Source organism: Mustela erminea, chromosome 5, assembly GCF_009829155.1.
Source record: "Mustela erminea isolate mMusErm1 chromosome 5, mMusErm1.Pri, whole genome shotgun sequence".
In the NCBI taxonomy this organism is placed as follows: domain Eukaryota; kingdom Metazoa; phylum Chordata; class Mammalia; order Carnivora; family Mustelidae; genus Mustela; species Mustela erminea.
The window spans coordinates 120,824,410-120,849,641 of NC_045618.1; the positions used below are offsets into that span (position 1 = coordinate 120,824,410).

At 41.6% G+C, this 25,232-nt stretch overlaps 1 protein-coding gene across 5 annotated transcripts in view; it reads left to right on the forward strand.

Annotated features, from left to right (window-relative positions):
• GALC (galactosylceramidase) overlaps window positions 1-14,722 on the forward strand; it is a 64,695-nt gene extending 49,973 nt beyond the window's left edge. For 3 of the 5 annotated variants that reach the window (XM_032344771.1, XM_032344769.1, XM_032344770.1), the window contains exons 11-17: window positions 1,372-1,461; window positions 2,213-2,299; window positions 4,681-4,831; window positions 6,827-7,007; window positions 9,263-9,426; window positions 10,797-10,873; window positions 12,787-14,722. In XM_032344771.1, the coding sequence (XP_032200662.1) occupies window positions 1,372-1,461; window positions 2,213-2,299; window positions 4,681-4,831; window positions 6,827-7,007; window positions 9,263-9,426; window positions 10,797-10,873; window positions 12,787-12,933 (897 nt within the window). In that variant the 3' untranslated portion in view covers window positions 12,934-14,722. Of the gene's footprint in view, window positions 1-1,371; window positions 1,462-2,212; window positions 2,300-4,680; window positions 4,832-6,826; window positions 7,008-9,262; window positions 9,427-10,796; window positions 10,874-12,786 lie in introns of those variants that run through there. The other 2 variants (XM_032344774.1, XM_032344772.1) reach the window with 2 other exon arrangements.
• Window positions 14,723-25,232: the final 10,510 nt, after the last annotated feature.

The window sequence follows — 25,232 nt, forward strand, 5'->3', positions numbered from 1 at the left end:
TGTTAGTCCCTATTATTCTGCATATATCTATAGAATTTCTACTGATGTCACCTTTCTTACTGTTGACAAAGGCAAATTGTGTTTTCTTTCTTTCTGTCTTGATTTCTTGACTAGTCGAGCTAGAAATTACTCAGTTTTATTGATCTCAAAGAATCAGCTTGTGGTTTCTTAATAATTCTCTCATTTTTCTGGGTTTTGCTTAATTGATTTCTCCTTTGATCTTTAATGTTTTCCTTCTGCTTACTTTGGTTGTTAAATTTGCTCTTCTTGTCCTAGGATCTCCAGGTGGAAGCTGAAGTCTCACATCCTTCTTCTCTTATCAGTGTTCAGTGCTATAAATTTGCTTCTCAGTACTGCTTTTGTGGCATCCCACAAATCGTACATTGTATTTTTATTTTGATAAACTCAAAATTCTTCATTTCCCTTTTTATTTCTACTTATTCTTTGAGACATGGATTATTTAGAAATTTGTTATTTAGTTTCTAAACATTTTGGAGTGTTTCTAGAGGTTTTTCTATTATTTATCTCTGATTTAATTTATCTTGTGGACAGATGACATACATTGTGTGATTTGAATCTTTTGGAATGTATTAAAAGTTCTTTTATGGCTAAGAATATAGTGTTCCTTGGTGAATGTTGCTTGTGCATCTCTGTTGCTGGGTGAGATGATCTATAGATATCGATCCAGGCAAGCTATGTGATAGCATTGTGCAAATTACCTCTATCCTTTCGATTTTCTCTCTAGTTGTACATCATTTACTGAAGATGAGGTGTCACAATCTCTAACTACAATTATAATTTTTTTACTGTCCATGAAGCCTGGCCCAGAACCTTTTGCTTAAGTGCTCTGGGATCGTTGAATTCCCTGAAGTAGGGATTATGTCTCATAATTCCTTTGATCCCAATCTGTAGTAGTGACTGTTTAGTAAAAAATGATGTCAGTGTGAGAACTATTTGTTATACGTACGTACTGACTTTAGTTGTATAGGAAGGTTCTATTTAGATGAGATGTCTTTTCAGTGAAAACATATAAGTATTTGTGTTTTATTTGATGTATGTTACTTGGAAAAGAATTATAATGTAAAAATTAATCTGTGTGCCACAAAATAACTCTGTAGTTTAGCCATGGATTCAGTTTAATTCAGTCGAAATGCCATCGAGCTTTACTTTGACGAGGCATCCACAGTAGACTTTCAGTGTAGGTTATATTAGAAAAAAAGTCTTTAGAAATTTGAAATAAACTCATATTTATCACCTAATATGTGCCATTTTTGTTAATCTTAGGGCAATGAATGTTAAATTTTCTTTTCCTAAGGTGGCTCGTATATCATTTGGATAACTTACGTGATTTTTTTTTTTTTTTCCTCCTAGAGCCATAGACATTCTAAGTGTATACGGCCCTTTCTGCCTTACTTCAATGTGTCACATCAGTTTGCTACCTTTGTTCTTAAAGGGTCCTTTGTAAGTATGTGGGACTTTTATTTTGGTTTTGATTTGAGAAGTTACATATTTTATCACAGGCTAGCAGTTTATGAGTGAAGTTTTCTATTAGGAGCTATTAAGTGTTTGCATATGAATGGATACAGGCACTGGTGTCTTCTATCTGCTGAATGGTCTTAGTCAAACAGTACAGAAGCCTAAGAGGCAAAACTCCCTGTGGCTAAAACTCTCTGTCACTTTGAAGAACACTTAACAAAAGTCAGTTTGTAACAAAATTGTTCTTGTTGGTAGAAGCATCAGTAGTCTAAGGAACTTTCAAGCATTGATCTTTTTAGTACTCTGTACAAAAAACCCAACAACATAAAAAGACACCAGATTCTTGCTGTTTCTACCTGTTGGTAATTTTGAACACAGAAAATACTGTGCTTTTTCTGACTACTAATTGCATAAAAATTGTTTTTAATACTAGAAAATTCCTAAAAAGTGTTTTACACAGGTATAATAGTAAGTATTTTGAAGCAAAGGCACTAAAATATTTTTATTTAAACATTTGCCAAAAGTCTGTGCTATTTATAAGAAATAAAGTATTTGCTTGAACAATATCTTCCTACTTTCAGAACATAAACTGTTTAAGATTTGAGGTGCGTCTTTGGCAAATAGGAATAGACTGCACATTATCAGGGGTTCATTCTTGCTGGTATTAATTTTGGAAAGCCTCAGAAGATATGATGAACCACTCAACCATGCCTTTTTGTGTGTGTTTTTTCCTCAGAGTGAAATACCAGAGCTACAGGTGTGGTATACAAAGCTTGGAAGACCATCTACGAGATTTCTTTTTAAACAACTGGATTCTCTATGGGTAGTTTATAAAATAAATTCCTGTATTTTGAGCTTTGCAACTAGTAAAAGAGGACAGATATTTAATTAATGAATTAAGAAATTTTAATTTTATAATTTATTTTATAACTGAAGTATAATAGAGCTAAAGGTGTCCCCAGCTGTTTTTGTTTTTTTGTTTTTGTTTTTAAATAGAAGTCCTCCCCAAGGCATAATGGAATATAGGTGTGTTTGGTCTTAGCATTTAGTTTGTTGTGGTAAATGGTACCGCCATCCCTTGGCTGCCCAAGTCAGAAAATTGAGTCTTATCTGAGACCATCTTTCCCATCCACCCTATCTTTGTATACCACCATCGGTCAAGTCCAGAGCATTCTGTCACTGACACATGTTCTTCTTGCGCAGTCCTCATTCTCCATTCCCACTGCTACTGCTTATTTCCGTTCCTTATTATCTCTCTCCTGGATTTTGGAAACTCTTTCCTGTTTTTCCAGCCTCCAGCCACCCATCACACTGCTACCACAATGATGTGTCTAAAATGCAGATCTGAGTTTTGTTACTCCATTGCTCAAAGTCTGTCAGTGATTTTTCCTGTGAGTTCACATCCCTCAACATGGCACTCGACTCTTGTGACCACCTCGTAAGATAAAAGATGGCTTTCCTTTCTTGATGCCTGTTCTACTAACATGGCCTGTACTCACAGACCAAACTTCTTGCCCTTTTCAGAGCGTGGTGTGCCACTTCACTCCCCTCTGTGACTTTGTATTTGCTTCTTCCTCCTCCTAGAATGCCTTCTCATGTCTTTGTTGTCCTTCAAGACTCAGCTCAGGTGCTGCTTCCGCTGAAGCTTTCCCCACCAGTCCTAGCTCATAGCCACCAGCATAGCACCATAGGAGCAGGTGCTTACCTAGTTAAACACTTTTGCCACTACATTGGGCCCTTTGAGGACTGGGGCCCTGCTTCATTTAGCTTTTTACTCTGGGTCCCTACCATCATACTTATTAGCACATGGTAGTTCCTCAGGAAACATTTCAAAGAATGTGAATTGGTCCAAGTGAACACATTACTTCACCTAATTGACACAAATCTACTTTTCCTGGAAATTATTAATGTTTTCTGAATCAACTAGTCACTATCAATGATTGAACACCATTTCTGCATTAAATTCTAAAAAAAGAGCAGTTTGCACAACAAATTGCTAGATATAGCATATTAAAATCAATTTTCCTCACAGGAAAAATAATATCATTTGGGTTATTACCTGAACCAGAATGTGGTGTTAGGTATTTCATGGATCTGACCAATAAGTTATTATTAAAGCAAAGATATGATATAAGCCCTTTGAAGTCAAAGTAGAAAAAAAAAACCCCTCATATTTCCTGAAATGGGCATACATGTAATGCCTACGTTAATTATGCAAAGCATTCTGGTGTCTTCAGAGGTCCTCATGCAGCACAGGACACCTCCATATAGGGAGTGTTTCTCTAGGGAAGGTCATGCACTGAGTGAAGCAGTTTGTAAACAGTTTGTTGTTAAATCCTGCAGCAACCCTAGGAGGTGTGTATTTCCCCCCTTATTTTGTGGCGAAGTTGCTTAAAAAGATTAAGCTGCCAAAAGCATAAATGTGACATAAACCTAACTTGCTCATTGAAATGTATATTGAACATGTCAAAAGTAGGACCTTTTTTTTTTTTTTTTTTTAAGAGTTTATTTATTTATTTGACAGGCACAGATCACAAGTAGGCAGAGAGGCAGGCAGAGAGAGAGGGGGGAAGCAGGCTTCCCACTGAGCAGAGAGCCAAATGCGGGCTGGATCCCTGGACCCTGAGATCATGACCTGAGCTGAAGGCAGAGGCTTAAACCACTGAGCCACCCAGGTGCCCCAGATCCTTTTTTTCTTAATAATTAAAGGTTTTCTGTGATTAACAGATGAGTCTTCAGTGAAGGGTTTTTTTTTTTTTTTTCATTTTTCTCCCTTAGTAAAGTCTTAAAAAGTAAATAAGCAGATCTCTTATTTATGTGTATTGAATATACACGGGTTCTGAGGAGCTTACAGTGTAATAGCAAAGAAGAGACAAATAGAAATTTTGGTGTCATCTAGTCTTTCTTCCTCCATGGAGGGAAATTCTTTTGTTTTTTTTTTTTCTCCCCACATCTTTAATGTCACTTTCGAGAGAAACTCTTTTAAAATCCTATCTAGAAAGTATAATTTTGTAAGGTCTTCTAAATAACTTAAAGAAAAATATCCCAAGGCCTTGATTTTGGGTGTGGCCTTCCTGAGTGGTTATGAAGTTTTAGCAGAAGTGAGTCTGGCTTTCCTTTAAGTTGACTTTTCAAAAAGTTGATTTTGCCCAAATGAGATGAGCCAAAGCACCTGGCCTTGACCTCTGCATTTTCATTTTCCAGCTTCTCGACAGCGGCGGCACTTTCACCCTGGAGCTGCAGGAGGACGAACTCTTCACGCTCACCACTCTCACCACAGGGACCAAGGGCAGCTACCCACTGCCTCCAAAGTCCAGGCCCTTCCCACAGGTTTATAAAGATGATTTCGATGTTGGTAAGTTTTGTTTGTTTGTTTTTATTAAAACTTAACATGGTTTCCCTTTTTAGCACTAGGGGATAGATTTCTACCTGTCAGATGGCTGCGTGATAGAACTCCTGTAAAGTGTAGCTCTCAGTGTCCACGCAGTAACTGAGACCTTGTTTCTGTGTTACCTCAAGGTGACTCAGCTTGCGGGCCCTGTATTTTTCAGTGCCAGAAAAAATGGAGAGGTCATTGTGAGAATGAAAGCTATAATCCTAATTGGTTTTGGGGAAGCTTAAGGTTTGTGACCCTGCCAATGCCCTGTTATTCACACCTCATGAAAGCCATTCAATGAGTTTCCTCAATGAGTGTGGAGGTCAAGGTCCTTCACTTTCCACAGGGCTAGTGGACTGAATGCTGAGGGCAGTTAGGCTCCCCGTGGGTGCTTCATCTTATTATCTACCTGGGAATTTTATGCTTACACCCTCCAGGTTTTCTAGGAAGATCTGTCCTAAAGCTGTTAGAAAAGCTTTTGATTTTAGGTAACATAAGAAAGCTGCTTGAAAAGTTGGAAGGCACAGTCATCGTGGGTATAGTCCCAGATCGCTCAGTAAGTGACAGAACTTGGTGAGCAGGAAATGTACAGCTTCTGGATCTCACAGACAGGGTCAGGTAGCTCTCTTCTTTGCTCCTAAAATCCATAGCTGTAGGAGAGAAACAGGGAAGGGGACTGCCATTGAGAGAGCATCTTGAACCTCCTGTCTGCAGGGCTGCTCTTTGCAGCACGGCTGGTTGGAGACTTCTGCTACCCCCTCCTGGTCAGTCACTGGCCGCAGGTCTCAGCAGCCTTTCCCAGGAAGAGATATGTGGGTTCATTGCAGTACGAGGCCCCTTGGACTGTGTATTGGAGTCCTCTCAGTTATTTGCAGAACGGAGACAACAGGGACCCTCGGAGGCTCTGTGCTTCGTTTCCTGCCAGTTCTCTGAAGTGGCCTCTTAGAGAATGCATGAGTAGGCCACCAGAAATGTCTTTGCAGTCTGTTGCTCACTTGTGTCGTGGCCAAAGTAACTCCTCTGGTCTTCAGTAAAGGAGTCTGTGTGGGATACGGCCTCATGAATAAGAGAGAAGTTCCCCCAACACCAGAATTACTTATTCTATGACCTGAAAACCAAAAAGCAATTCTAAACCTTCAAATCTAAAATGTAATGCTTTATTGACTGCAAAATAAACTAAAAACTATAAGTCAGGCTGTAGCGCTCCTTTATGTGTTTCTTAATTTCTCAAATGATGAATAGGAAAACATTTAGAAAAGCATGAAGTGTGAAATTAGCTGTAAGATTATGACTAAATTTGCTCTTCTCTAAGCCTTTGTCATTGTAAAAGTGTAATTTAATTGAACCAAAAAAAAAAAATTGAAAGATAGCTGAGGCCCAACTGCTTCTACTCCATTTTAGAAATAGAAAAGAAAATTTGGAATATTTAAATTCTGTGATTGACATAGTGAGCCATTCCTAATCTTCTGTCAGCTGATGACTGTGACCAGGGACTTAGAACCTTGTTTGGCAGACACTAGAAATAACAAAACTAGCTCTTATTGAGCCCTTGCTAGGTGCTGCTTTATGTACACGCTTGACGTGCTTTCTTTCATTTAATTCTCTTATCCTCATGCCCACGTAGAGAGGGGGGTGCTTGAGACACAGGACAGTTAAACAAGTTGGCCAGGGGGACAGACTGAGCAAGAATTTAAATCTTGGGTCTGCCTTTCTCTAAAACTTATGATCTTTCCTCTTATGCAGTTGCATGGATTAAATATGTAAAGTCTGTCTATCAAACTGATCGTATTGGTATTGAATAATAATGATGATATACTTTATTAACTTAACCCTTAAACTTCCGCTTGTTCTAAGTATCATTTACTCATTTAGGACTTCTCAAAAGTGTTTAAAAAGTGTGCCATAAAATATCAGAGAAGAGAGATTCTGTAAGAATTTTATACTAACCAGGGAATTTAATTGTGTTCTGAACAGATTACCCGTTTTTTAGCGAAGCTCCGAATTTCGCTGATCAGACTGGCGTCTTTGAATACTTTACGAACATCGAAGACCCTGGGGAGCATCGCTTCACACTACGCCAAGTTCTCAATCAGCGGCCCATTACTTGGGCTGCTGATGCGTACAACACCATCAGTATTATAGGAGATTACAAATGGTATATAAAACTGGTGTCCTTAACGTAGATCTAGCCGAAATAACCTTGTAATGTTGTCAGGTACATTCTGAAGCAAAGACTGTTCAGTGGTCTTCCTTGTACAAGAACCTAATGGGTGTGTGGTAATTGTTGAATATGAAAGCCACAAGCCAGCATGTGGTTTTGTCGCCTCAGTGTCCTTCCCTCATATTTGCCAGGTTAATAGTGATTGTTGCAGGAACAGATTGCTTTTAATGTAAAAATTAAGGACTTTTGGATCCACTTGTAGTTTATTTTATTATAAACAGATCTAGTGATTTATGTATTTTTGGTTTTGCTGGGGAGTTGATTTGTTGATCTGGTGTTGCCACCTGCTGGATCCATTCTAGACTTACACTGTTTTAGCCTTCGTGGAAAATCTGTTCACCGGCTGACGGTAGATGGCAATAGTGAAAAGCAAATCAGCTTTTACTTGGTGGGTGAGTTCAACTCTTTTCTTTAGGTATTTGTTAAAGACACAATTTATATTTATTCTACACTTCAAACGTAGTGACCGAACCAAAACTTCACCTTCATTATTAAAGTCATTTGTGGGATTCTAATGTACTGATTTATACCTGTTTTAGGTGTTTCTTTTCTACTTTTTCTTTTAACTAGTATAATTCCGTGAAACAAAACTCACACATTCCAGGTTTTGTGATAGTAGCTGTTAATGCGAAGTCACCAAGCAGCCGCATCTATTACTTGGAAGTTGGAGCAGGCAGGGATGATAAATCTGAAAAGAGCCTTGACTTGTTTATCTGTGGCATGCTGCTGAAAGTCCTTATCCCTTCTCTATTGCCTTACTCCCTATTAGAAATCCCAGTTCTAGGGGTGCCTGGGTGGCTCAGTGGATTAAAGCCTCTGCCTTCAGCTCAGGTCATGATCCCAGGGTTCTGGGATCAAGCCCCGCATCGGGCTCTCTGCTCAGCAGGGAGCCTGCTTCCTGCCCTCTCTCTCTGCCTGCCTCTCTGCCTACTTGTGATCTCTGTCTGTCAAATAAATAAATAAAATCTTAAAAAAAAAAAAAAAGAAATCCCAATTCTAGTTCCAAGGTCTGCTGTAAGTCTTGAGAAATTTTTAGTTACCTGGTTTCTAGAACCCAGAGTTATTGGGGTACAATGAAGAATGCTTGCCTAACTTAGGATAACCCTGAAAGGCCTGTCTTTTTATACAACAAAAATGCCATTTATCCCACATCTCTGTAGTAGACACTGTATCTCGATTTTCTGAACATGCTAGCTCACTAGCACGTGTGACTTTTTTCACTTGCTACCCGTGGTCTTATTATGAAGCAGGTAGCTGGGTTTCCTTTATCTAAGGGATGGGCCCCATTATTTTGATTGCCAGTTTGGAAGCCAGCCACCATCGAAAACCTTTAACTTTCTGCAACAACTGTTACTCTCCTTGCTGTGAGTGCTACAGAAGCATGGCTCTCCCCGAACCCAGACTTCTGTCTGGCAGGGACTCTAGAAAAACCAAGGCTCTTCAACTGTTGTAGAGATGGGATAGCGCACCATCTAGAAAGTAACCAAACATCTTCATAACTTTGAGGATTTTGCAGTATTGAAATAGCAGTGGCCATCTTCCCCGCTGCAGTGGGTAAGGAGGTGGGAAGAGAGGGAAGCGGCCGGGGAGGGGGAGAGTGACAGAGTTTGAACGAGAAAGAATGAGGAAAGGGCAGTGACGCCCTTCGAGAAGGGACTGTTTTCATCCTTCTTAGCCCTGCTTTCGTGGTGCAGCCCTCTGCTCAGGAATATGCAGTGACTCTCGCCAGCAGCCCAGGCAGATCTACACATCTGGGCCTGACTTCCGAGACCCTTTCAGATTTAGGCTCTTCCTATTTATTATGTGCCGTTTCCCAATATTTCCTCCTGGATTCGAGGTAGGCTTCTTCTAATGTTACAGTCTTAGGATGAGAAGTTGTTTTATTATAGAGAGATAACAGATGTGTTAAGAGACTTAAAAGCAATAAGTACTATTTTTTCCAGTTACATTAAAAGAGGCAATGAAATGACTTAACTTCAGCCACATAAAACTTAAAACTGTCATCGATGAGATTTTTTTTTTTCCTGAATCAAGATTCTTGAAGCCCATCCCTGCTACACGCACAGACGAAGCAAAGCACATACTCACCTCAATTAGAAGTCTGGCAGCATGTGGCTGTGAAGGGACACGTTTGTGCGGCAATCGGAGAGGCATAATTAAGAGCGCTAACTAACAGTTTCATTCTGCAGGTCCAATCTGACTGTAACGTGTGATGTTTACATAGAGACTCCTGAGAAGGGAGGCGTGTTCATTGCCGGAAGAGTAAACAAAGGTGGTATCTTGATTAGAGGCGCCAGAGGAGTTTTCTTCTGGATTTTTGCAAATGGAACCTACAGAGTTACAGGTGATCTAGGTAAGTGACTTCTGTAGCACATGACTCGCTATGACATATGCCACGGTGAGCTTGTCACTTACTGTGTAATGAGAGAGCTTTACCTCAAGGGGCTTGGACGTCTAACTGGGAAGAGATTCAGCACATGGAAGCAAAAACCAAATGATTCAAAATTGGAGAGTTAATTAGAGAGGCAGCAATGTAAAAGGAAACAGTGCCCAGCTTTTTCAGGTAGAGCTGAGTGAGGCTGTCAGGGTAGGATTCGCATAGACTGGGGTGAGGTGGACGTAGTAGGGAGAGAATGACCGGGAAACCCCATAAACAAAAAGCAAGACTACAAGAGCGTGCTGGTGTGCTTACGGAAATACAAGGAGAGGGGTTGGTCTGCTTAAAATGGAGAAATCCTGTTTCCCAAATTATTGAATAATTTGAAAACAGCTTGACTTTTTACATTCATCTTGAACAGCCCTTGTCTTTGTAGAATAGTATTTTATCCAGGATAGGTGCTTAAAATATGTCTGTGTTGAATTCTAATTCACTTTGGTGTTGGTACATCCACTCTGTTGAAAAAGACCGTATTGGTGCTGTGTCTTCCCGATTGCTTGCCTCTTGACTTCCCCTGCATTTGTGAAAAACCTTCTCTCCTATGCCACTCTTCGCCTCTTCCTAAGGTGGAAAGGGCTCCACAAGTGAAAAAGAAAGAGTGGGAAGAGTGGGTTATAAGGACAGTAGAGTAGGACTGCAGAGTCATAGCATGACCCATCTGGAACGTTCCTTCCTGACGGTCCAGTCCAAACCAGAGAGGTTAATTGATTTGCCCGAAGTCTCAAAATGAGCTCATAGCAGAGCTGGAACTAGCAATTTACATCCAGGTCTTTAGTCTCCACTGTTCTTATGTTTTAAACTGCCCACTCAACATCTTATTCTGGTTTCTCTCAGGCATTCAAGTATAACCTATCCCCAAATTAACTCATTGTTTTCTAATTCTTAGTTCATGCTATTCTCATGTAACCAGTTAGGCCAGCTAGAAATCTTGTGGTGACCTTTGACCACTGCTCCTTATTTTTATCCAGTCCAGTTGAGTATAAATCTGTGCCTGAACTGTAGAAGCTGACACATTATACTGTGGTTGGTTTGTGAGTTTAGTTCACTGGTTCTCCTGTGAACTCACATAGAATATGTGGCCCAGAGGAGGATCCCAGGACATGCTTGTGGATTGCATGCCTGAAGGAAGGATGTTTTGTTTTAAATCAGTGGTAGATCTGGAAATGTAGATCTTTATTAAGGCTTACTTCGTTACATATAAATGCTACCTGAGAACCCTAACTGAGCTCTGTGATTCTGTGCTTTTGATTTTAAAAATATATCAGGATAATCTTTCTGTGTTGCAGCTGGATGGATCATATATGCTTTAGGACATGTTGACGTTACAGCAAAAAAATGGTATACACTCACGCTAATTATTAACGTAAGTAATGCTGACCAGCATGCCTGGAGGTAAAATATTTTCTTGTGCCTTTCTGGCATTTTTTGTTACCAGGTAAGAGGGGAAAACTGTGATAAATGTAATGGAAACAGGCAGGGCCGACTGCCTTGCTGACACCTGCTGACTCCCTGCAAGTTCTTCACCTCTTTGAGCTTCTGTTTCCTTACCTGTAAAAGGAGGATAGCTTCTGTAGGTTGTCTTAGGGTTAGTTGTGTTTTCTTCTTTCCTTTAATACATGTCTGCTAGGCACCTTTTATGTGTAGTTTCCTAGATGCTAGGGATGCAGCAGTGAGTAAGACACACAAGGTTCCTGCTCTCGAGAGCCTGTATTCTTCTAGGACACGCGTTGGCAAAGTCTTTCTGTAAAGGGCCACACAGTAAATATTTTAGGCTTTGTGAGCCATCTGGTCTGTGCAGCTTTGCTCAACTTTGCTTGTATCGTGAGAAAGCAGCCACGGACAATAGGTAAAGGAGTGCATGTGACTGTGATTCCAATAACGTTTTATTGATAAAAATAGGTGGCTGGCCTGTGGGCCAGAATGGCTGCCTCTTGCTCTAAAACAGTAAGAAAATCAAACAAATCAATCAGTCAGTTAATTTGTGAAGAAAAAAAACAAAAATGAAACGGGACAATGAGATAAGGTAGCTCCCCTGCCAGGATTCTCCAGGTGCAGAGACCAGGGAAGGACTCTGAGAGTTGGTGCTCTTTGAGTTGAGGCATGCCTGGTGGGAAGAGTGTTCTGGGCAGAGGATGCCGCTCGTGACTGGGCTGGTGTGAGGAGCAGCCTGGAGGCCAGCGGCGGGCGTGGGGAGGGGGTGCAGGGCACCTGGGCCGTATGACTGTGTGTTGGCTCTGGGTTAGTAGTCCCTGGTGGCCACTTTGAGGGCTGCGGAGAGCTGTGCACGTGTGTGACAGCAGGAATGTGGGTTCCCTGAGCGTAGAGTTGGACAACTGAGATTCGGGTTCCAGCTCTGCTGGTGAGCTGTGATTTTGACTTAGAGTCTCATGTCTCCCTATCTTTCGCCATAAGATGAAAGACGAAAATGAAGGCCCAGCGCATTGTAATTCTGTGACATAAAAACAGATCTTATTTTGGTCCTCAGTCTCGTGCTTTGGATCTTTATTTAGCTCTTCGCCCTTTGAAATTAGCCACTTTTACATGTTTAGCTGCAATTGATATTCTGTGACTATATGCTCCTAAATGTGCTGTAATAATGATAATGAGCGCTAGCGTTTACTATCCGCTGTCTGCCGGGCACTTGGCTCTGTAGGAATGGCAGCTGTCTGAGGAAATTATTTTATCTTTCTGCGTCAGTGACCAGTGAGTCATTTCTATGGATATGTCCCTTCTTACCCTCTGATCTCCCCGACTGCAGTCATCAGTTTAACTGATGGTTACTATTTTTCTAACCTAAGGGTGGGCTCTTCATGTGACTTTGAAGTGGTATTCTGTACATGGGGTCAAAAGGACTTAACTAGATGGATGGTTTGGCTCCAGTAGCCGTGTTGAAAGAGCTGGTGCCTGTTGGACAATGTGTGTGCGTGCAAGTACTGGTACATGACAAATATTTGTTTATTTTAGTGGGCTTTTGTCCAAAATTTTATGATGCTATGGAAAGTTGTACATTTCTGTAGGTTTTACAGCATCTTGGTGGGGTACAAGGAAATCCTCCTCGTGCCTTGGAAACTCTTTACATACGTAGATAAGAATTTCCTCTGAGAGAGTTTTTCCTGTGTTTCCAGCTTTTGCTCAGACTGTGGAATTAGGTTTTGCCATGGTCTGAAGTGAGAAGGATATTAGCTCCACTGACTAGATTGGCTGTACACATTATGAAACAGACCTCAGAGAATCGTTTGCATATGTCTTCAAGGGGTGCATTTGTTTTTCCTCCAGGGCCGGTTCTCCTCTGGCATGCTGAACGGCCAGTATGTCTGGACGGGCATCCCTGTGAGTTTCCCGAAGAACGGCTGGGCTGCCATTGGAACTTACTCCTTTGAATTTGCACAGTTTGACAACTTTCATGTGGAAGCCTCAAGCTGATATTCATGGAGCACCATAGAACCACTCTTTGGATTTTCTTTCTTTTGTTTTTGGTTTTGGTCGAGAGCCAATTCTTTTGATGGATCAATATTGAGCCTCTTGGAGGCTAACAATAGTGAAGAGTCAATGGGGAGAGAAATACATGTGTACTTGATCTTCTGGAAGATATTTTTAGAACTAGTGCCCAGGGGAAACTGATGAATCTTGAACATGACCTGATACGTCCCCTAAAATCCAAGCTGTGCAGCGGTCCTGTTGTGAGGAGTGGTTTGGGTGGTTCACACCTCAAAGCCTTGGCATTGACGCTGAGGTGGCCGTCTTCATTGAATGCGCAAGGGATGGCGTGGATGGCAGTAACTCGATCATCACAGAAACGGACCGTGTGTCTGAGGGAGCGGATGGCCTCGTCCAGAGGTCACACCCCACCACAGGGAACTGAAGAACACTGGAAGTGCTGCTTTTTGGAAACTACTTCAACACATTAATCTTAACACTCTAAAGAGTATTTTTTTCTTTTCCTTTTTACGATGATGCTTTTGAATTATAGATATGATGAGTGGATCATTTGAAAAACGCCTCACTAATAAACTACCTCTAAAGCTAGTCCTGCAGTAATCAATGTGAGCAGATTAACTGGGCCGTCCGCAGTTTTTAATTCTTTCAAATCCACCCTTTAGTCTTGTAACCCGTAAAGCTCTCTGTGAACATTTTCCCAAGTGGCTGGAAGGAGGACAGAAATCCCACGTGGACGGTGCTGTTCGCGAGTCTACAGGCGAAGCTGCGGCACTTCTCTGGTGTGTCATTTCATGGTGCCTTTCGCGGCCTGTCGTCTTGTGTGCCACGGGTGAAGGACTAACACAGCTCATGACTTCTCCCTGTGCCTGGAAGAAGGGGAACACTGAGCTTCTGCCAGTTCATAGAATTGGATCATCCTCTAATAGTCGTGTGATTAGATGCATTTATTTCACGAAAGTACAAATGTGTTTATATTGAAGTGTGGGGAGCAAATTTCTCATGCAGTATAATTTATATCTAAGCATTAATGAACCTCCTAGAAATACGTCCATTGTTCATGTCAATAAAGTAAATTCTAGAATTCTCTAAAGTGAAAGTTCAAAACTTCACTGGACTAATTCTATGATTTTGGAATTTGTAACGGATTAACATAGGCTAAACTGACATGAAGTTTCATATTTCTGTCAAAGACAAGAAGCTAAATATTAGAATATATCTAACAGAGATATATTCTCTTATAGAGAAAAAGTTTTAATTAAAATGAACTCTAAGTGATTTCCACTTCACGACTACATATTTTTTTAAGTTAACTTTATTGTGGTATAATTTACATACAATAAAGTGTCCCCGTTTTAAGTATACTGCTCAGTGAGCCTAGACAAGTGGATACACCCACAAAACTAACACCCCAACCAATACGGAATATTACCATTACCCATTACCCATGACCCATTACCCTAGAAAGTTCTCGTGCGCACCTGTGCAGTAATCCCGTCTCACCTGCCCCCATCTCAGGCAACTGTCGATCAGATTTCTGTTGATACTGATAAGTTTTCCTTGTTCCAAAACGTTATAGAAGTGATAGACACTATGTGCCTTTTTGCGAAGGGTTTCTTTCATTCAGCACAATGCTGCTGAGATTTGTCCATGCTGCTATGTATATCAATGGTTTGCTCCTTATTTCGAAGAAGATTCCATTGTATGGTTAAACCGCAGTTTGCCGTTCTCCTCTCTCACCTTTTGGAATTACAAATAAACCTGTTCTAAACATTCATTTACAAGTCTTTGTGTGGACATCTGTTACCATTTCTTTTTTTTAAGTATTTATTTTAGAGAGAGAGAGAGCAGGCAGAGGAGCAGAGGGAGAGGGAGAGAAAGTGTCTGAAGCAGACTCCCCACTGAGCACAGACCCTGCCTCGGGGCTCAATCTCCTGACCTCCAGATATGACCTGAGTTGGACACTTAAGCCACTGCACCACCCAAGTGCCCCTATTTTCATTTCTTAATCAGTACCAGAGTGAAACTGCTGTATCTTTAGGGAAATGTATGTATAGCTTTATAAGAAACTGCCAAACTGTTCTCCAAAATGCTTCTATGATTTTACACTCCCATCAGCAGTGTTGGAGAGTTCTGGTTGCTCCACATTCTCCGCAATGCTTCATGTTGTTAGTCTTTCTAATTTCAGGTGCGTGGGTGTGTAGTAGGTACGTGACATGTTGAGCATCTTTTCGTGGACTTAGTCATTATTCATATATTTTCTTTTGTGAAATGTCTGTTCAGATCTTTTGCTAAAAAATAGGGTTTCTCTCTTATTGAGTTGTAAGAGCTCTTTATATAATTTCAGATGCAATTTTTAAAAAGGTTTTATTTATTTGAAAAAAAATGCATGAGTGGGGGCCGCGGAGAGGAAGAGGTAGGGACTCCCAAGCATACTCCCTGCTAAGCATGGAGCCTGATGCGGGGTTCAGTGTCATGACCCTGAGACCATGACCTGAACTGAAACCAGGAGTTGGAGGCTTAAATGACTGAGACCCCTGGGTTTACCCAGATGAAATTTTAAATCAGATATTTTATAAATAGTTTTCTCCTAACCTATATCTTTTTAAGAATACAAAATTTTGACTTGGAAGTACAGTTTATAATTTTTTTTTTCCTTTTAGGGTAGGTGTTTTTTTGGTGTCCTAAGAAATCTTTGTCTATCCTAAATTCACAAAGATCTTTTTCTTTGTTTTCTTCCAGAAGTGTTATATTTTTAGCTTTTAAATTCAGGTCTGTGAACTATTTTTGCATTACTTTTTGTATATGCTGGGAGGTGAGATTTGAGGTTCATTATTTTTCCTTTATGGATAGTCAAGTTTTTTGAGTATCATTTGTTGAAGAGACCATTCTTTGTGAAAAATCAATTGACTATCTATGTATACATCCAGAAGTAAACACTGTATTCTGTTCTGTTGACTTGTATGTCTGTCCTTAGGCAAATACCACACTGTCTATTTCTGTAGCTTTATAGTCAATGTCAAACTCAGTTTAAGTCCTCTCAACTTGTTCTTCAGAAATTTTTTTGCTAATAGAGGTAAACGTAAAGTTTCCATATAAATTATAGACTCACCTTATATATTTCTGCAAAGAGCTTGGGGAATTATTATTTAGGGTTACAATAAAATTACAGTTCAATTTGGAGAGAATGGATTTCTTACTTCTATCGACCCTTCAATCCATGAACATGTTCCACCTTCCACAGGTTTAGGCTTTCCATACTTTTAGCCATTTCTATAGTTTTCTGTAGAGACCAAGTTTTGCATGTATTTTAAATTTATCATTAAATATTTTATGGTTTTTTGATGCTGTTGTAAATGATTTTTTAAATTTCCTTTTTCAATTATTTGTTGCACATACCTTGAAATACAGTTGCTTTTCTTGTTTGACCTGTGAATACCACTGCTTATGCCAGCCTTCCTGGGAGGGGTGCATCATGGAGTGTACCAAATGCCTCCAGTGGCCACCCACCACTGGAGCAGGCAGGAAGAGCACCCTGGCCCGAGGATGGTAAGCGCCTCTCCCCTGCAAAGCCCCTGCAGTATCTCTGTGCTGCCTGGCAAAAGAAAGAGGTCTGCAGATCCAAGCTCCAATATCACAGAGCAGATCAAAATGGGCCTGGGGCATGGGGAACCCTAATAGAAGCAGCACTATTCCAATTTCTACATTTCTTGTGTTAGTTTTGGCCATTTGTGTCTTACAATGAATTTGTCCACATCAGTTGTCTAATTTATGGGCATAAACTTGTTTGTAATATTTCTTTGTTATTATCTGTAAGATGTTCCTAATATGGCCAACTTGTGCTTTCTTTGTTTCTTTTGATCTTTATTAGTAAGAGTTTTGTCAGTTTTATTTATCTTTCAGAGAACCTGCTTTTGGTTTCTTATTTTTTTCCCCCTATTGTTTCTTCATTTTTTTGGTTTCATCCATTGCTGCTTGTACCTCTATTTTCTCCTACTGACTTTGGGTTTAATTTGCTCATTTTCTAGCTTAAGATGTAAGCTTAGATGATTGGGTTGTGATTTTTTTTTTAATATAAACATTTAACACTGAAAACTGTGTAGAACACCAAACAGCATCTCACATATTTTGATATGTTACATGTCTCATTTTTATTCATTTGAAAATGTTCTTTAATATCCTTTTTATTTTTATTTTTTGACTTTTGTGCTAATTAGAAGTGTTTAATTTCCAAATACTTAAGGATTTCCCAGTTTTTTTTTTTTTTAATCAATACTTCCGTTGTGGTCAGAGAGTATGCTCTCTAGGATTTCAATTATTTTAAATGTATCTAGGCTTGTTTTATGACCCAATCTATCTTAGTCAGTGTACCCTTCAAAAGAGTACACATTCTGCACTGATTGGCTGTAATGTTTTACAAATATTAATTAAGTCATGTTGGCTGATTATGTTGTGTAAGAGTTCTATGTGTTTACTGATTTTCCGTCTAGTTCTATCCATTACCAAGAGAGGAGTATTGAAGTCTCCAGATAAAATTTTATGTTTTCTCTTTCTTCTTCAGCTTTGATAGCTGGACTCTTCCAGGTCTTTGAGAGCTTTGTTAGAGGCTGCCTGGGTGGCTCAGTCGGTTGGGTGTCTGCCTTTAGCTCAGGTCATGATCCCGGGGTCCCAGATCGGGCTCCCCTGCTCAGTGGGAAGCCTGCTTTTCTCTCTGCACGCCCCACCCCCTACCCACACCCCCCGCCACTTGTTTTCTCTCTTTCTCAAACAAAGAAATAAAAATACTTTAGAGCTTTGCTAGGGCAGGAACAGTAGCCTTGTAGCCTTTCCTCCAGGGAATGTATGGCCTTATTCCCAAGGCGAGGAATTCTCTCCGGGTGGAACGAGCATTCTGCACTGGAGCTGTTCTGATCTTGACCATCCCCAAGCCCTGTGAGAGTCCTGATCGTTGTACAGCTAACGGGACCCTGGTAACCATTCTTTTCTTTGTGGATCCTTTGCCTAGCTCACAGAGTTTCACGCTGTGAATACATAGCTTAGTCTAGAGCCAGACACGAAGGGAGCCCTCGGCACATGTCTGGACCTCCTTTTCTGCAGAGCTCCCTTCTCTCCGGTGCTCTGCATTGCATGTGTCAGCCTCCTCGAACTCGGATTTTATCTTCACAGCTCTGTATTTACCCATGTGTACTGGAATCTAGTAAATGCCTCCAGACAGAAATTGGGGGTCTCAGGGATCACCTCTTTTGTTTCCCTTCTTTGAGGCCTCACAGCCCTGGGGTGCCTGCTGTCTAACAACCTGAAACAGTTCCCATTGTTATTCTATCATCACTTGAGATGGAGCTCTCAACCCATCCAGTTTAATATTTAGTCTTCGTGGACCTTTTCCAAAATCCTTTAATGCTAACACATTGAGCCCTATGCCATTATGACTTTGATGATGTTTCATGTGGAATCTTACTCTTCTGAAGTAGCGTGTAGTTCTTTGGGTATAAAGAATGTATCTCATGCCTCTACATACCGTGTTTCGGGGCTCAGTGGGGACCTGACTTCTGCTCAGGTTGATTTGAAACACTGGATTTATATGTGGTGACAGATAACCATGAATTGTACCTACCAAAGCGGATCCAGCAGAGCCTCTAGGTGAAGGCGCTTTGTAAATTGCCAGACTGTCTCGGCAATTTGTCTTGACGACTCTGAACACTGTCTTAGTCCTTTTAGGCTGTTGTAATGAACTACCACAGACCGCGTAACTCATCAACAACAGAAACTTCTCAATGTGTCCTCACACAGTGGTGGGGGCTAGGGAGATGTCTGACTCCTCCAAGAGCACTTGTCCTAGTCATGCAGACTCAACCCTCATAGCCGAAGCCCCTCCAAAGGCCCCATATCCATCCCCTTCCCATCCCAACGAGCATTAGGATTTCAACCCAGAATCGGGACACAAACATTCAGAACACAGCACACACCACAAAATGTGGGGGTTGCCATGGTGAGAGTATGGAATTTGAGTCCTAAGGTTTGAGTTCAATGCCAACTCTGCCATTAATTTAACTTGGGCTTCATCACTTAAGCCCTCCAGTTGGAAGCTGCTGTGTGCAAAGCAAAGATCCCAGGCTGGTCACTGAGACCCCTTCCAGTCCTTACTCTCTAATTCTTTAACTTGTAAAGCTGCATTTCTTCATTTCCGTCTAATCTTGCTTACCTGAAGAGGTAACTTTTCCCCCTCTAAATCCGTAATGTTTGCCACTCATTGTTTTCCCAGACTTGAAGATGATCATACAATGCTCTGTGCATTTTCATTCTGGCAAAATGGCTTCATCAAGTGAAATCATGGTGCAAACGGCATTTTACCTCATTTTAAACTAATACAGATAAACCATATTGCAGGTTCCATTCCAAAGGTATGTGATCTGCATAAAAAGGACCATCTTTATCACTCTCACAGAACTATTCATAATATACTTAAGCTGTCACGGTGTCCAAACAAGAGATAATCAAGAGGCGTGATTTAGAAACCACAGTGTCCTGGTTTGTGCTTATACGTAGATTTTTCCTAACACTTGATTTTTCTCTTGTTCATATTTAATTTTACTTGAAAGAACGCTTGCTTTTCTTTGTATGTCAGAAGTATTACAATTTGATCATATTATTCTAAAAATAGCCTTTTGGCTTAATTCAAGCCTGTGACTGATTTGAAACAGTTCTAAAATGTGTTCTCCTTCTCCCCTCCCTTATTCTTGCCCCTCTTTCTTCCCTCCTCCCCAGCCCCTCCTCCCCCACCTTCTCTCCTCCACTCCCCCCTCCTTCACCAATGAAGGAGAACTGGATGCTCCGGAGAACCGATAATTGTTACTGAACCAGGAAAAAATGCACACACTTTGAGGGATTGTAGGGGGTTGTTGGACAAGGAATTTGAAATGATTTTGCCCCGACAAGATATTTATAGTTTTCACATTCCTGGGGGTGGAAAACATTATAGAAATAAGTGGTTGGAAGATTATACTGAAAAGGCAGTTTATTGCTCTCTGCATCTGTTTAACAGATTGCACTGATTAATGTTTTTGAATTGTGTGGTATGTATTTAACACAACGTGGGAAGTGTTTTTAAGCCCGCATTAAAGATTTTATGTGCAAGGTGGCACCGTGTGCTTTGGGAATCGTCATGGACTTTGGGAGCTGCGGTGTTGCCGCCGTGGATTTACTGATCTGTTTGATAACAAACAGGCTGTCAGCCTCACAATTGGAAGACCCCACTACACACAGGCAGAGGATACAAGTTCCTTCAATGAGGCAAATGGCACTAAATCTTAGCTGTGTACGGGTAATTCAGTGTGGGGCACATGGGGCCATCCTGCCAGGTGGGGTGTATAATTTCTGTCCTGAAGGCTCACAAGATTTCTCACCAGCTTCTGACAGGGGTTGGACTTGGTCAGGTTGTTTGCAAATGGGAAGATTCAGGATGTCTCTACGCACCTGTCTCTTCCCAATTGTTTGCTAGCTATGTGCGTGGCTACTCCCCAGGTATAACTGGTAACAATCTCAGAACAATCTGAGAATTTACTACTGCAGAACTAGATGAGTAGAAGGCCAGTTCCTTCGGTATGGACTCCTCCTGTCTGTCCAGGTCACAGAACCTCCAGAGGTCTCTTTCCACATACGCACTGTGATAGATTTATGTAGACTTATTATTTTTGCAAATAAAACTACTTAAGATGCTATGAAACTTAATTTTATGTGTCAACTTGGATGGGCCGTGTACTCAGATATTTGGTCAAACACTATTCTAAATGTTTTCATGAAACTATTTTTGTAAATGAGATAGACATTTAAGTCAGTAAATGGAGCAAAGAGGATCACCCTCCATAATGTGGGTGGGCCGTATCCAATCAGTTGAAGGCTTCCATTTAAAAAATGACCAACCCCACTGGAAGAGGGAATTCTGCTAGCAGACTGCCTTTGAACTCAAAATGCAACTCTTTCCTGGGTCTCTGTCCTGCCAGCCTACTCAGCAGATTTTGGACTTGCCAAACCTCTATCATGCTGTGAGCCAATTCCTTAAAATAAATCTCTCTATATGTATATCGCCTACTGGTTCTGCATCTCTGGAGAGCCCTGACTAATACAGATGGTCTTATTTAGGAAGTTCATCTTGGAAATCTTAACTGAAAGTAGATAAAATTTTCTATTTGGGATACTGCATTACATTTTCTAATAAAAATGTCACCTAGAACACGAGGATTTGGGTCTGTTTTTCATAGGGGATTGAAGAGAATATGAGAAACCTTCAATAATCACGAACATTTGTGAATGAATGTTGAATTGAAAACTTACAATTAGTCTAACTGTGATGACATTTTTCCCTCTGGCAGGTGTAAAAGATGTAAGAGCCATTAACTCAATCCTCTAAAAAGAATGCATATGGCTTGCTTGCTGGATTATGGTGATATTTAAGTAAAAAGTTTGTTGAAACATTGACTTTTCAAAATTCCTCTTTTGCATGTTTCGGTAGCATTTTACTCCCACCTATTCCTTTTGCTTATTGCTGTTCAGGAGAGGAAAAAAAGCACCTGACACTTTCCTTTCCAGAAGATGTGCTGGAAAGACCAGTTTACATGCTATTGACCGGAATTCAGTATAATTCTAACTGGAGTCACAAGACAGGCTAGGAAGCAGGTCTTCTTGCTGGGCACCTTGAGACTTCAAATGAAATTGGGGTTTAGTTACTAAGAATAAAAGGGAAAATGAATGTCCAGGCAGGTAAGAAACAGCCTTTGCCACAGGGGCCTAGTTTTATTAATGTTATCCGGTGGAAACTGGGTGGCTCAGCCTGTTAAGCTCTGGACTCTTGGTTCCGCTCAGGTCGTGATCTCAGGGTTGTGAGATGGAGTCCCGTGTTGGGTTGAGTTGGGCTTGAGGTGGGCTCCGAGTTGGGCTGGCCTTGGGTTCAAGGTGGGCTCCGGGCTCAGTGGGGAGTCTGCTTGGGATTCTCTCTCCCTCTTCCCCTGCCCCTATGCCTGCTCTTTCTCTCTCTTTTAAAAAATTAAAAGAAAAAAAAAAAGAGAGAGTTTAAAAGCTCAATCTGTGGAAGAACATTTTGCCTAGTTATTTTCAGGGCTACTATCTTAAAGCCGGTAGACCGGATTCATCATTTTAGGAGGGACCTCCCCCAACCCCCACATTTGTTTCTACGGGAAAAAGCACTGGCCGGCAGAGACATCACCTGCCACAGCTTTGTCCTTTTGCAGAGGAAGACAGCAGAGCCCAGGGAGGTGAGTTTGACCTGCCTGAAGCAACACCGCCCTGGGAAGGCTTCCTGGAGGAGGCAGTGGGCCATCTCAGGCTGTGTCTCTGCACCTCGATCCCCGTCGTTGCAAGTTTACTTGAAGTCAGAAAGTCTTCTGGCCCTTCTTCGGTGCTGCCTGGATTGCAGCGAACCTAACTGCACATACCCGCCCTTTGGGAATCGCAAACCCCGGGAAAAGGCTGCAGGCCTGCGCTCTACCACTCACACTATTCATTTTTCAGCAGTGCAAGGATCATTCCCATTCTCAGCATCTTGAAATAACAGCTGGCATCTACTGAGAATTAGTTTGTAAGCCCCATGGAAGCGGGGATCAGTTTTGATTTCACGCACTGCTGTATCCACAGTGCCTCGCGTAGTCCTCGATGCGGAATATAATACAAGAAATCAACAGCAGCCGCGTGGGTAGAGGTCGTGTTTACGCAGTGGCAGACACTGCGTTAAGCGCTTTGCACTGGGTATCTCCTTGCATCCCTGTTGCAATCCCATGAGGTAGGCAATACTTGAAACTAAAACTTGAAAATGTGCCCTAGGATACAAACATAGAACGCGGCAGGGTCCTGGCTGGTCCGTCTGACTCCATGCAGAATTGCTAGGGAAGCTGGAGATTTTGGGGTTGCCACTGATTATCACAGAGATGTATCAAACTGTCAGATTAACTACGAGGAATTTGAAAGCCCGCTTAGTTGACATGTTATCCAGCACTAAAGAGAAGTTATTTTAACCTTATTTAAAAAATAGCAGAATAAAATAGGAAAAGGCCAACCAATGGGACAGCGAAAGATAATTGGGTATATTTCTGGGGAACAGTGAGGTGGAGTGGAGGATGGTTATCGACTAAGCTTCTGTCGTGTTGGAGATGTCAAGAGACTTTCTCCTGAGCCATACATTCTGTTTGAAAATGCCACCCTGTGGTGTAATCACATCTAGAGCAGAGATGAAAGGCTCAGAGATCTTACTCCCAGGATTCATTTCCGGGACACTCTTTCAAAGGCCGTGGGACGTCTGCGGGGAGGAGAGCCAGGGGCTCCAGGAGCCATCTCTCCGAGGTATCTATGTCTTAAGCCTTGCTTCTCCACCTCATGGGGAAAGAATTTTTCTGTTTTTGTGTATGAGGTTTTTTTGTTTGTTTGTTTGTTTTCCTTTCTGTTTGGCTTGAGGCATTTTTAATGCCAGAAACCTGTGTTGGGTGAATACAGGATCCTGTTTCTCAGACCCGTCCGGAAAGACTTAAGCTGTTGTGTTTGGAACAGAGAATTCTTTTTTTTTTTTTTTTTTTTAAAGATTTTATTTATTTATTTGACAGAGAGAGATCACAAGTAGGCAGAGAGGCAGGCAGAGAGAGAGAGAGAGAGAGAGAGGAGGAAGCAGGCTCCCTGCTGAGCAGAGAGCCCGACGCGGGACTCGATCCCAGGACCCTGAGATCATGACCTGAGCCAAAGGCAGCGGCTTAACCCACTGAGCCACCCAGGTGCCCCGGAACGGAGAATTCTTGATGGAGACACATGGGAATGACGTGGTCTAGGGGTCGGGTCTTCGAGGGATGGGTGTGGGTTAGAGGCCACGTGGCTGCACACCTTCAAAGGTTTTGTGTCTCTCTCCCTCCATTTTCTGGAGCCTAGTTCTCATCCGTGGGGGCGTGGTGGAATCGTCTGAAGAGAGGGAAGCTACTGATGCCCAGGTTCCACCCCAAAGGTTTGGGGGAGGAGTCCGACACTGGTACTTATTTTAGAAGTGTGTACTCGCCGTGTGTGGTCCAGGCTGAGTCCTTCCTGTGGCCTCCCGAGGCTCCTGCCCTGGCAACCATTGTCTTCTTTGCCTTGTCCCCCTTCCTGTGTTCTGACTCTTCTAGCATGCGGGCTGCTGGTTATACTGGATGGCGTTTCCAAGACGGTCAAAAGAGTGTGTTTGATTGGGGTTGAGGGAGGGCGGGCAGGGCACCTTCTACAAAAAGCCCGGAGTGAGGTGTATGTTATAAGAGACTGTTTTTCTTTTTAATTAGAAATGAATGAATGAATCTCAGGGAGGAAAAACAAAACAAAACAAAACAAAACCCAAACAAGTGTGAACTAGGAGGGTTTTATAGTTTTTCTCTAACCAGTAAATCTGAGGGCAGTTTATCTCCTAACAAATGGAAAAATTAGGCCCAATGAATGCTTTTCTAAGAAAAGACATTAATAAAACGGACTCAAGAGGAACTGAAAACAGGAGAATGACCAATGATCGTGATGGAAATTGAGCTATTTGCCATGAAATGCCAGGTACAAACAGTTTCCAGTTGATAATTTTAAATTCTTGAGGATCTGATGGTTCTTAGGTTCATTTAAGAGTGTTCTAAACTGGGACGCCTGGGTGGCTCAGTTGGTTAAGCGACTGCCTTCAGCTCAGGTCATGATCCCGGAGTCCTGGGATCGAGTCCCACATCGGGCTCTCAGCTCCATGGGGAGTCTGCTTCTCCCCTCTCATGCTCTCTCTCTCTCTCTCAAATAAATAAATAAAAAATCTTTTTTTTTTTTTTTAAAGATTTTATTTATTTATTTGACAGACAGAGATCACAAGTAGGCAGAGAGGCAGACAGAGAGAGAGGGAGAAAGCAGGCTCCCTGCCGAGCAGAGAGCCCGATGGGGGGCTCGATCCCAGGACCCTGGAACCATGACCTGAGCCGAAGGCAGAGGCCCCAACCCACTGAGCCACCCAGGCGCCCAATAAAAAATCTTAAAAAAAAAAAAAAAAAGAGTGTTCTAGAGCAAAGAAAACAGAAGTAAAGCTTCTGAATTACCTTTAGGAAGCAAGAACAACATTGGTATAAAAGAATGGGACAGGATGGTACTTAAAAACAGCCAAGAATCTAACCTTCCCCAAGAACATTGATAAGAAAATTCCAGCTAAAGTTTAAGCACATAGAATCCAGCAAGGCAGAAAAGGAGAGGCCCATGGCCGAGTGAGGTTCGCTTAAACCTCAAAGATCAAAGATGGATCAGTAGTG